Source organism: Hyperoodon ampullatus (genome assembly GCF_949752795.1).
Source record: "Hyperoodon ampullatus genome assembly, chromosome: 10".
In the NCBI taxonomy this organism is placed as follows: Eukaryota; Metazoa; Chordata; class Mammalia; order Artiodactyla; family Ziphiidae; genus Hyperoodon; species Hyperoodon ampullatus.
The window spans coordinates 26837226-26849547 of NC_136923.1; the positions used below are offsets into that span (position 1 = coordinate 26837226).

General features: G+C 47.0%; 1 protein-coding gene across 1 annotated transcript in view; it reads left to right on the plus strand.

Moving 5' to 3' along the window:
* The window catches only part of LOC307058873 (uncharacterized protein), a gene marked incomplete at both ends in the record, with an annotated part of 77913 nt that overhangs the window by 59572 nt on the left and 6019 nt on the right, over positions 1-12322 (plus strand). Inside the window, 2 exon segments of the mRNA XM_079712580.1 lie at positions 9511-9757; positions 11932-12010. Coding sequence (XP_079568706.1) covers positions 9511-9757; positions 11932-12010 — 326 coding nt within the window.

Below are 12322 nucleotides of genomic sequence, written 5' to 3' on the forward strand. Positions count from 1 at the left end.
AAACAATTAACTGGCTAAAGCCAAATCCAGCAGGCAAGAAGTGCAAGCCTGATGACGTAGGGGTTAAAATCATCCATTACTTATGGCTTGCTCTCCACTGTTGTGTTCCAGCATCAAGCTCCATGCATGGCACATAGTGGGTACTTAATAAGTGAATATGGAATAAACAAAGGAAGGTGAGATTGCTTATCAGAAACCAGAGGAATGTTTCCATTTTCAATCTGGGCAAATTGATAGTTAACCACACGGCAGGCAGGTTGCATTCCCCTTTTGACTTGTACGCTTTTGGGTTTTCTTTCAGATCCAGTCTATTTTGGGCTATCATCATGATATTGCAATTATAGGCCTTACCCATTGTCCCTGTTACTAATGCAGGGTTGCCAAATATCTGGCACAGATGCTGCTGTTCTGCACATGGACCATGACAGACATTGCTAATGGATTGCAGCACCGCCTTTTTGTTGAGTGTGTACGCACCCTGCGGCAGACACGGAGTTGCGGCATCCAGATGCCCTTTCAAGGAAATATTTGCTGTCCAGCTGCAAGGAGTATGGTCAGCAGACGCTCTAGCTATTAGCATCTTTGAGGTCAGCTTCAGCTGCAGAGTGTCCCCTGCCTGGAAGGCTTCCCAGGGCAGCCTTCACCTAGTGACTGAGCCAGGTAGGTGGCTGAGGCTGGGGCGTGGGGTGTGGGGAATGGTGGTCATAAAGGCCCAGCCATTCCAGGGCACTGTTGAACAACTCTGATGGAAAATGCCAGCTCCAGAGCCCTGCTCATCTACAACCTGAAGTTGGCTGATGCTTTGCCAGCCTTGCTTTGTGCTTTGTTTTCTCCCTGTACCCAGTACTGCTTCTTTGCCCTTCTCTTCATAGGTGTTGATCCCTAATAAACACCTCATACTCCAGACTCTCAAGGTTTCAGGGTTTGCTTCCGGAGAACCCAACATGGCAGTCCCTGCCACTAGACTGGGGCTGGCATGTGGAATTAAGTCCATTTTCCATGCCTGTCCTTCTTAAGGCCAGTGCTCACTGATAGTGATACAATCAAGATACTCAGGGGCTTCGCTGGTGGCGCAGTGGTTGAGAGTCCGCCTGCCGATGCAGGGGACACGGGTTTGTGCCCCGGTCCGGGAAGATCCCACATGTCGTGGAGCGGCTGGGCCCGTGAGCCATGGCCGCTGAGCCTGCGCGTCCAGACCCTGTGCTCCGCAACAAGAGAGGCCACAGCAGTGAGAGGCCCGCGTACCGCAAAAAAAAAAAAAAAGATACTCAGAACATTCCAATAATTCCTAAAAATAGCCAAGCCCAAATCCTTCTTTGGCCGGCAGGTCACAGAGGATACAGCCATTGCTGCTTTGACGCATTTCAGCAAAAACTCATGCCTTCCTTCAAACCATTCAAATAATGTCCTTCGTTGTCTAAGAGAGGGTTTCTCAATTGTGGCACCATTGACATTAGGGGCTGCATAATTCTTCGTTGTTGGGGGCTTTCCTGTGCATTCTAGGATGTTTAGCAGCAGCCCTGGCCTCACCCACTAAATGTCAGCAATACCCACCACCCACCAGTGGTGGTAACAACTCAGTGTCTTCAGACATTGTCAAATGGCTCCCAGGGGGCACAATCTACCTGCTTGAGAACCACTGGTCTCAGAGTTCTGTCTGAGGAGGTAGTCTCCAGGTAAGGGACATGAAACCCTGAGCATGTTTCAAAACACTCCTTCTCTGGGCTTCCCTGGTGGCGCAGTGGTTAAGAGTCCGCCTGCCAATGCAGGGTACATGGATTCGAGCCCTGGTCCGGAAGGATCCCACATGCCACGGAGCAACTAAGCCTGTGCACCACAGCTACTGAGCCTGCGCTCTAGAGCCTGCAAGCCACAACTACTGAGACCACGTGCCACAACTACTGAGCCTGCGTGTCTAGAGTCCGTGCTCTGCAACAAGAGAAGCCACCACAGTGAGAAGCCTGTGCACCACAATGAAGAGTAGCCCCCACTCGCCGCAACTAGAGAAAGCCCGTGCACAGCAACGAAGACCCAACACAGCCAAAAATAGATAAATAAAAAACAAAAAACCCCACTCCTTCTCTGTGCGCCTTGATCTCCAACCTGAGCTCTTCTCTCAGCAGAGAGGGGGCACTGGTTCTTTGAATTAATCATCACCAAATCAGAAGAAAGATGGGAGACTCCCCTGTTTCGTAGTTAACGAACTTGAATTCCTGCCTTGCAAGCTTGCTGATAGCTGTGCCAGATCTCAGAACCACCCTACGACCCCCACACCCTGGTCCTTGAAAAGGCCTCTCACACCCAGGCAGCCTGTAGGTGTGTGCTGGTTTGTTTGCACCCTGAGGGAGGCTACATTCTTAAGGTCCTTTGACGGCACTGAGAGTTGGCTTTCTGTCTCTAGGCCTAATGTGAGCATGAGAGGGGCAAAGTCGTTTACTTAAAAGCTAAAAACTGGGTTTCATGGGAACCTTCAAAAATAATTAGCACTGGGCTTCCCTGGTGGCGCAGTGGTTGAGAGTCCGCCTGCCGATGCAGGGGACACGGGTTCATGCCCCGGTCCGGGAAGATCTCACATGCCGCGGAGCGGCTGTGCCCGTGAGCCATGGCCGCTGAGCCTGCGCGTCCGAAGCCTGTGCTCCACAACGGGAGAGGCCACAGCAGTGAGAGGCCCACGTACCGCAAAAAAAAAAAAAATAATAATAATAATAATTAGCACCTAAATATTGTTGGAACATTTGGGATCATATATGAATGTATATATGTGTGCATAAACTTATTTACTTTAGATTTTCACTTGTTTCATTCTTACACAAATACATACCCACTGAAGAAAATTCAAAATGGTAGATCACCCAAGAGTAGACAAAATAAAAATCATTCATACTTTTACTACCTAATGATAACTATAGTATTTTGAAAAATAATCTTCTGGTGCTCTTTCTTATAATGTAAATAGATGAAGTGTGAATTTTACAATGAAAATAGGATCATATTGTGATATCATGTAACTCTCTTTGTTCTACTTATAAATGAGCCTGTATTTTCTGCATCTCCACTCTTTTTTTTGGTGATTACTCTCCCTTCATTTACAATGAAATCTTCTGAGGGAGGGAGATTTGTCTTATGACGACCCTAATTCTGATTTTTGGAGGGGAGAAATAAAGGTTAGGATTATAAAGGTTAGGATAAATAAAGGTGAGGTGAGCTATGCTGACCATGTTCTGTGCCACGTCTCACTCACTCCCACAGGTCCTAACCTCCACAACCAGCCTGGGGATGGGGTGCTAACTCTGACTCACTTTGCAGCTTTGCCTGGAGAAACTGAAGGCTGAATCCTGAAGGAAACCTCCACTGATCATATAATAGCTGTACAGAGGACTTCAAAATACCATCCCCAGCAGTCAGTGCCTCGCACGTTAATGCCGCTTACATAATACTTATCTGTAGGATTTACAAGGGAATAGAAAGAAAAGTTTTCTCACAAAATGTTTCCTGCCTTTCAAGGTCAAGTTTTAGAGAAAAATGCTTTGGGCTGACCTTGGGGAGCATATATGTACCCAGAGGGGAAGATTGGCCTGAGTGATGCCTACAGTTTCCGGGAGGCACTGAGGCTGTATGGCTTCAGTTGGGAGCTAGCAGTGGTTTGCTATTAATTAATCCTTGGGGCCAATCACTTCCTCCCTCTGGGCTTGCATTTCTTCTTCTGTACAAGTATTCCTTTTTTGTTTGTTTGTTTAAACACCAAATACTTATTTGGCTTTCACTGTGAGCCACGCAGTCTGGTGCTGTGGATAGAGCAGTAAAGCTGTTGTGTTCTGTGCCCTCAGAGAGTTTACTGCTTCAAGCTGAGCTGTCCAGGGGCTTCCCTGGTGGCACAGTGCTTAAGAATCCACCTGCCAATCCAGGGGACAGGGGTTCGAGCGCTCATCTGGGAAGATCTCACATGCCACGGAGCAACTAAGCCCGTGCACCATAACTAATGAGCCTGTGCTCTAGAGCCTTCGAGCCACAGCTACTGAAGCCTGCACGCCTAGAGCCCATGCTCCGCAACAAGAGAAGACACCATAATAAGAAGCCCATGCACCGCAACGAAGAGTAGCCCCCGCTCGCCGCAACTAGAGAAAGCCCGTGCACTGCAACGAAGACCCAATGAAGCCAAAAAAAAAAAAAAAAAAAAAGCTGAGCTGTCCACTGTGATAGCCACGAGACACATGTGGCTCTTGAACACTTGATATGCGGTTGGTCCAAACTGGGTTGTGCTCTAGGTATAAAATACACATGTTGGGCTTCCCTGGTGGTGCAGTGGTTGAGAGTCCACCTGCCGATGCAGGGGACACGGGTTTGTGCCCCGGTCCAGGAAGATCCCACATGCCGCGGAGCGGCTGGGCCCGTGAGCCATGGCCGCTGAGCCTGCGCGTCCGGAGCCTGTGCTCCGCAACGGGAGAGGCCACAACAGTGAGAGGCCCGCGTACCACAAAACAAACAAACAAATAATAGTTAACACACCTGGAACACTTAGCTAGTCCAGACTTGTGGGAAGAACTGTATACACCTCTTCTTAACGTTAACAAATCCATAAAGTAGGAAGCATTACTATTATCCCCATTTACAGATGAAGCAATTGAGCTCAGAGAGGTGAAGTTGCTTGCCCAAGGTCACACAGCTGGTAAGAGGCAGGGCTGGAACTTTAATCCAATGTCTGAATGATCGTGTGACAGGCATCTGAGAGCTTGAAAATGAGAGACATGTGAGCCCCGGGGGCCCTGGGGGCCCAAGGGCTTATTTCTTCACTAAGAGAATAGCCAGGATCTTATACACATTAGCCCATTGGATTCTTAAAACCTCACTATGATACAGTGGTCTTTTTTTTTTTTTTTTAAATACAGGGTTGGTTTATGACAGAATTTAGGCAGAAGCTCTAGATGAAGATTATTTTCTCAATATAAAAAGAATTTTAAACTTTTTTGAAGGCCTACCTGTAGTTAAGTTCTGTGTTGTACACTTCAGAGGGTATAAACATCAAGTCTAACCTGATTTTGCCTCCCCATTTCTGTTCCCTAGATATTCTAGAATGGATTTCTTCCTTCTTGATAACACATTGCCAGCTCCTAAGGCCAAGTTTCTCATGAAAATTCAGGTGTTCCATCGTTATTTCTCATCATATACCTGAATTTTAAGGTTTTAACAGAAGGGACTAGGAAGACAGGTACAAACTCTGGGGCTAGGACTGGACTCGACTTTGTCCTAATAAAAATATAAATTGAGAGAGTAGTGAAGTAGTAATTTCCCTGTCTGTGTGTCTGTCTCTCCACACATACATATACATGTTCTGATCTAACTCTTCTCCTATGTTAGTAATTCCTTCAACTTATTAAATATTTATTATGTTTCTTTATTGGATGTTACTTGTAATTGCCTGGATATGTCCCCCTCCATGTAGACTCTTCAGAAACATTCATCTTTACATTTACCAAGATCAATTGCCTCAATGTTTGGGAATTTGAAATGAAACATGAGTCTATTGCTCACACTGATAAAAAGACTCACCTTTAAGAAAGGTGGAATTTAATTGCATTTGGCTGAGGCTGTGTGTTGGAGAATTGCTGGAAATATTTTGGAAATTAGTTTTTACTGATTTTCTGGGGGAAGGAATATGTATTCTCTAGGGCCATGTGTCACAGACAAGAAGTGATACTTCTGAAATGAAAACAAGCAGAGCCATTCATCCTGGGCCAATCACAAGCAATCATGCAGCTTCCAGCATGCAGTTAGATTTGTCACAAGTTTGTTATCCCCTGAAAGCCCTCCATATTTGCTGGGTTTGTTGAGTGCTGAGGGGTTCCTGAACTTCAGGCTTAGAGGCTGGTTGGCGACTTGCTGTCACATAGTGGAAGTCAACCAAACCGCTGGCAAAGCCCTGGAGGAGTGCGGGCATCATCCCCCCTTGTGATGAAGCAGAAGCGCTCTAGACCCTGCCTGCCTGGGTTCAAACTCCAGCTCTACTGCCTGACTGTGTGGGTAGTTTAGCTCCTCTGATCCTGGGTTGTCTAATAATGAAACTGTGCAGGACCCCGCGGGGCACTTCCAAGTACAAAGGCCTTTCTGTGGCCCCCATTTCTTGCTTGTAGGAAAATGGTTTCAGCCTCCTAGACCTTCCCTGAGTTCCAAAGGCAAGATTCAAACACTTTATAATTAGAGGAGTGAGAGAATGCAGAAAGAAACAAAAGTGCACTGACAGGGCACTTAGCAATCAGGAAACATTAATTAAGCGAGTGAAAAGATGATTTGGACAGAGGGATGAATCTGAAGGCACTAAAAGCCAAGTAACAACAACAACAACAAAAATAACGATTGAGTACTCTTTGTGAGGCATGGTAAAGGCATTTCTTCATTCACTGACTCATTCATTCCTTAGAATAATCCTGGGAAGAGGGTACAATTATTATTCACATTTTAAACTGAGACCTGAGACCTACAGAATTTAAGCCACTCACCCAAGGCCACTGACATATTAAATGTGGGAGCTATCTTTTCAACTCAGGTTGTCTAATTTCAGGGCTGGACTCCATTTTCAAGGCAATTGACAAGCAATCATTGAGTCTCAGGTTAAACAGGCCACACTTATTTCCAGGGTTTCCTGTCCTCTCCCCCCTGTTTTGGTCACCCTCTTCTTTTTCAGGTCAATTCCAGTGTAAAATACCTAGTTTTGTACCCTTTCCCTTCATTGTCACACCTGTGTTTAGCTGCAGAGAAATGACAGTAAAAATATTCGTGATGGTTTTGCAGTGGCAGCCTCTGCTTTATATATTTGCATAAAAACAAAGCCTTTGCTGGAGATTATGCCTTGGGCACACAGGCAGTGCACATGCTCCCAGTCACACGCGGAGTCAGGGTGCACACCCCCTTCTCAGGTGGCCTGGATGGACCAGGGACTGTACTGGGTGTTTCACATACTATATGTCTTATTTATTGTTGCAACAACAATAAAAAGCCAATGACAATAATTCTAAAATTAACCAATGTTTTCAACAAATATTTTCCTGAGTACATCCTCTGTGCCGGGCACTGTTTATCTCAGGGGATGTGCAGACCTGGAAGACCCATAGCCAATGACTGACCAGCACAGGGTTAGAGAAGCTCAGCTCCCTTGCTTTCGGCAGGACAGACTCTGAGGTGTAACCTGCCCTCTAGAGCTCCCCCAACAGATCAGGCTGAGGCTGCACTTTTGCTCGATACTTCAGCCTAGTTATAACTTTTTCTCGTTCTTGCTTTCCCTGTTCCCTCCTCCAATGCTCCTGGGAGCTCTTCCTTAGTACATCACTTGCAAATGAACCTTTGTCTCAGGGTTTGCTTCTGGAGAATTTGACCTATGACAATCCGTGATCTCTGGCATCATCTCACTGTTGAGTTATGCTGTCATAAATGACAGAAAATTCTTGAGGCAGGGAAAATCGAAGGGCCAGACACTCTGCTTGAGGCTGGGAGAGGAGAAAATTCAGGGTGGACCTTAACGTTACATCTTCCAAGCAAACTGTTGGTGATCGGCTGCTTATTTCGAACGTGAGTCAGGAGGAGGGTGTGTGTGACATCTTGGGTTTGACATAGGGCCCTAAGGTCATCAGAGATGGAGGGGTGACTTCTCAATGGCAGAGAGGGACTGAGCTAGGAGCCTCAAGGGCTTCTGGGGCTCCACACCGAGCCCAGATTTAGCCCATGATCAGGAACGAACCCATGAGGCCACAGCCCTTTCAGTTGGCGAGACCAGCCCTTCTCAGAAGAGGCCAGTTTCCCTCTGGGGAGGAGTAGCTTCAAAATAATGACAATAGTATTCTGGGCCCTGCAATGCTTCTTATGCATATCCCAGCTGCCTAAAGGGCTTGTATTCTACCCAAAATAGCTTTTTACTTTTTATTTATTTATTTGAAAAAATTTTAAACATCTTTATTGGAGTATAATTGCTTTACAATGGTGTGTTAGTTTCTACTGTATAACAAAGTGAATCAGCTATATATATACATCCCCATGTCCCCTCCGTCTTGCGTCTCTTTCCCACCCTCCCTATCCCACCCCTCTAGGTGGACACAAAGGACCGAGAGCTGATCTCCCTGTACTATGCACGGCTACTTCCCACTAGCTATCTGTTTTACATTTGGTAGTGTATATATGTCCATGCCACTCTCTCACTCAGTCTCAGCTTTTTAATTTTGAGTTGGTAAAGCAGATCACAGGCAGGAAAAGAGACAGAGAGAGGGAGAGAAACCCAAAACCTTTCTTCTAACACAGCAACTTTAACTACAGCTGAGATATCTTGGAGTTGACAGTATCACTGATAACTGGCTGCCTGGAAGTTATCCCCACCTTTAGTTCCTTATCCATCTTGTTCCAAGGCTTGTCTGTTCCATAAATAGTCTTGTTTTACCGGGATTTAGTCCCTGACTGCAGAAGGGCAGAATAATGGTCTCCAAAGGCACCCACATCCTAATCCTCAGAGCCTGGAATATGTTACTTAATGGCAAAAGGGTCTTTGCAGATGTGATTTAAGGATCTTGAGATGGGGAGATTTTCCTGGATTATCTGAATGGGCCCAATGTAATCACAAAGGTCCTTATAAGTCAAAGAGGGGGGCAAGAAGGTCAGAGTCAAAGAACAAACTATGATGACCATAAAAACAAACAAAAAAAAGAGAGATGAGAGTCAGTCCCCTGCTGGGAAGCAGCCATGAGCTAAGGGATCAGGCAGGTTCTAGAAGCCGGTAAAGGCAAGGGACAGACACATTTTCCCCTAGAGCTTCCAGAAGTAATGTAGCTCCGCCCACACCCTGATTTTAACCGTCAGGCCCATTTTGGACCTCTGACCTCAAGAACTAATAGTTATAATAAATTTATGTTGCTTTAAGCCACCACGATTGTGGTACTTTGCTACAGCAGCAATAGAGAACTCATAAATTGGCATCCTGCTCTTCCTTTTCAGAGCAGGCTTACCCACTTAAAGCCTCCTGACTTCAATTTCTACCTGTATACCAAGTACTCCTTAAACTTCACCGCCCTCTTATGGTTGAGGCATAGCCCCACCTGGGCTCTATGTACCTCCAACGCCATAGGCACTCTTCATTACATGACTGGTTGGCCAGATTATTGATTTGACGAAATCACATTTCTAGCGACGTGTGTCACATGAGATGATTTCAGTGGCTTTTGAGGATTTGGGCGGTTTCTTTTGGGGAAGGACAACTTAATGGCTTGTTTTTAAATGTCACGTGAATTGCAAGTTATGAAGTCATGGAGCTTAAGGAACGCAGGTGTGTGCTTCTTGGCTTGTTTCCAGTGAACTGTTAGGCTTCTATATAATAGGCTGCTCCCACTAGAAACCTGGGTATTTCCCTCAGCTCCTCACTTTCAGCCACCCTCCATGTTCACCAGAGTCCAAGAATATCAAGTTGTAACAATGTCACCTTGTGCATATCCCTTGCATCTATCTTTTTTCTCTTCTCCATCATTTTACCCTCCCCAGGTGAGGCCCTCGTGATTGCTCACCTGAATCAGTGCAGCGTCTTCTATCTGACCTTCCAGTCCTGCTCTCCGCCAGTCCATCTTCCCTTGCTGCCTGCGGGCAATGCAGACCTGATTTTGTTACTCTCCTACAACTCGATAGTCCGTCCCCCGCATTGTACCCGGACAGGTTCTGAATCCCCTAACACAGGGGTCCCCACGCCCTGGGCCTCGGACCGGCTGCACAGCCGGAGGCGAGCGGCGGGTGAGTGAGCGAAACTTCATCTGCCGCTCCCCATCGCCCCCCATCACTCGTATTACTGCCTGAACCATTCCGCCCCCGACCCCGGGCTGTGGAAACATCGTCTTCCACGAAACCAGTCCCTGGTGCCAAAAAGGTTGGGGGCCTCTGCCCTAACAGGTCCTTGATGACCTGACCCTGATCCCTTTCCCCCTCTAATGTACCCTTTAGCTCGGGAACACATCTCCCACTCCACACCCTTCCTTCCTTCCCGCTCAGGTACTGTATGCGGCTCCATTTCTTGTACTTGTAGCTTCTTCTGCCTCCTTGCCTGTGCTCCCGCCGTTTCCTCTGACTTTCTTTGCCAACCTACTCCTATTTTCCTTCCAGACAATGAGTCTGGCTCCTCCAAGAAGCAGATGCTAAGATAGAATTAAAACACTGCAGAATTCTTTTTTTAAGGAGAAATACCTGAATGAAAAGAGTCTGGGAGGGAGCTGGAAGAGGCTGGGAAAGCCGTCTGTACTGGAAAGCAAGGAGACAAGGAGAGAAGGCTGAGTGGAAGCATCTGGACAGTCATTGAGGAATCCTTGAGCCAAAGTCAGCCCGTGGAGCGTGGCCTTGGTCTAAGTGCTGGGATGGAGTTCAGAGTAGCAGCAGCTGCAGCCCTCAGTCAGCTACCCTCCCTGTGGCAGAGGTCTGTCTGCAAGGGTCGTTTGCATGACCACCACGAAGATCAAGCTTGTGTCACCTTCAGACTTGCTCTTTCTCTCCCACGCCATTTCTTTCTGTTGTTCTCTTCGCCTTAGGCGATCGCCTTTGCTAGAATGCCATTTCCATTGTATTATAATCCCTGGCTTACTTGTCTTCTCTGTTAGATAGTAAGATCTTTGCAAACTAGGGCCTTATCTCCGTTATCTTTCAGTTCCTAGCTGTACCACAGGATATGTGGCACACGTAGGGCCTTATGAAAAAATGCTGCACTCAGAGAGAGGTCCTCCTGAACCAGGTTCGTTTTGCCTGATGCTCAGCAAGCCAAAATACTGACACGCGGAGGTTTGTAGCAGAGAGGTTTTTTGCAAGGCGACCAACTGTGGAGACCACAGAACAAACCTCGACCCCTCCCACCTCACACAAAGGCAGGGGTGGGGTGGGGGGAGGGTTAGTATTTACAGGATGAGGAACAAAGCAGCAGGGCGGGCTGAGGCGTGGGGAACATGCGGGGCGTGGGGAGAGGTGATTGGAAACAGGTGCGGGAATCTTCCTTCTGCGCAGGCGTAACTAGGCTACAGGGCTCCGCACGGGCAATGGATGGGGCTTAGCACGATCTGAGGGTGGAGTTTTTAGCCCTCTGACGTCAAAAGGTCACGGAGTGGACACAGGCGCATGCCCAGTTGGAGGGTCCGTGCTCCTATTCAGTCTTAACCAGCTCAGCTAGAACTAGACACAGCTGACTCCAAGTTTCTGGAAAACAACTCAGGCAAACATCTTGTTTAGACTCCGTGCAGGTTGGAGGACATGCAAGTCTTAAAACGACCTTGATTAGTGAAGGCAGGTGAAATGGATCAGAGTAATTATTACCCACAGTTTCAGAGGCAGAAGGTGTGCAGACATCATTACCATTTCACAGATAAGGAAACAGAGGCTTGGTGGGATGTGTGACTAGGCCAGGGTTAGTCTGGGGTGCACTGGGGATTTGAACACAGGTTGCCTGACTTTACCTCGAGTGAAGAACCTAAGGGTGAACTGGAGGCATCACCAGCTTTTCTTCACCAGATCATTCTGCTCTGGGGTCTAGGAAAAGGCCTCCTGATTTAAAATATTCAGCAAGGAAATGTATTGGCTCAAAAATGAAATAGACTAAGGGTTTATCTAGATATTCTGAACTCCTAATGAAATAAAAGAATAAACCAAATTGCCAGTCTCTTTTCTTTGCTTCTTCCTGTGTATCAGAATCCTGTTCCTTTTTTTATTGGAGCATAGTTGATTTACAATGTTCTGTTAGTTTTAGGTGTACAGCAAAGTGAATCAGTTATACATATACATGTATCCACTCTTTTTTAGATCAGAATCCTGTTCTTCATTCAAAGTTGGAGTGGATGCTCTTGGTACCTGCCCCCCTCTGCACTCATCTCTACACACAGAAAGATCCTGACTAGGAGTGTCTGCAGTCTCTGCCTGACGGTTTTTTCCTGGCTGTAGGAGCACGCTTGGCCCTGAGCAAGCCAACAGCACCGTCAAGCTAATGCTCTCAGGAGCGGTTCTCAATCAGTGCTGGACAGTGAGCCTGTGGGTGAACACTCCAGCTTCCTCACCGCACAGCTGGGATGACCAAGGCACATGTGACAGTGTCCTATGGTTCCCCAGCAGCTCTGAGCTCCACTGTCCACAGTGAGATCTGCTTCATAACATACCCCTCACTGGCTGCCTCCTGTTCCCTGTCTCACTTCCCTGACTCCCGCACCCACATTCGTGGGACTACTTCCCACCTCAACTACTTGCGCTCAAATCTCTGTCGCAGGGACACAAATCAAGATGAAACTCTAGCTCAAGTCTCACCATGTTTCATCAACATTTTATCTAAATTCCCTTT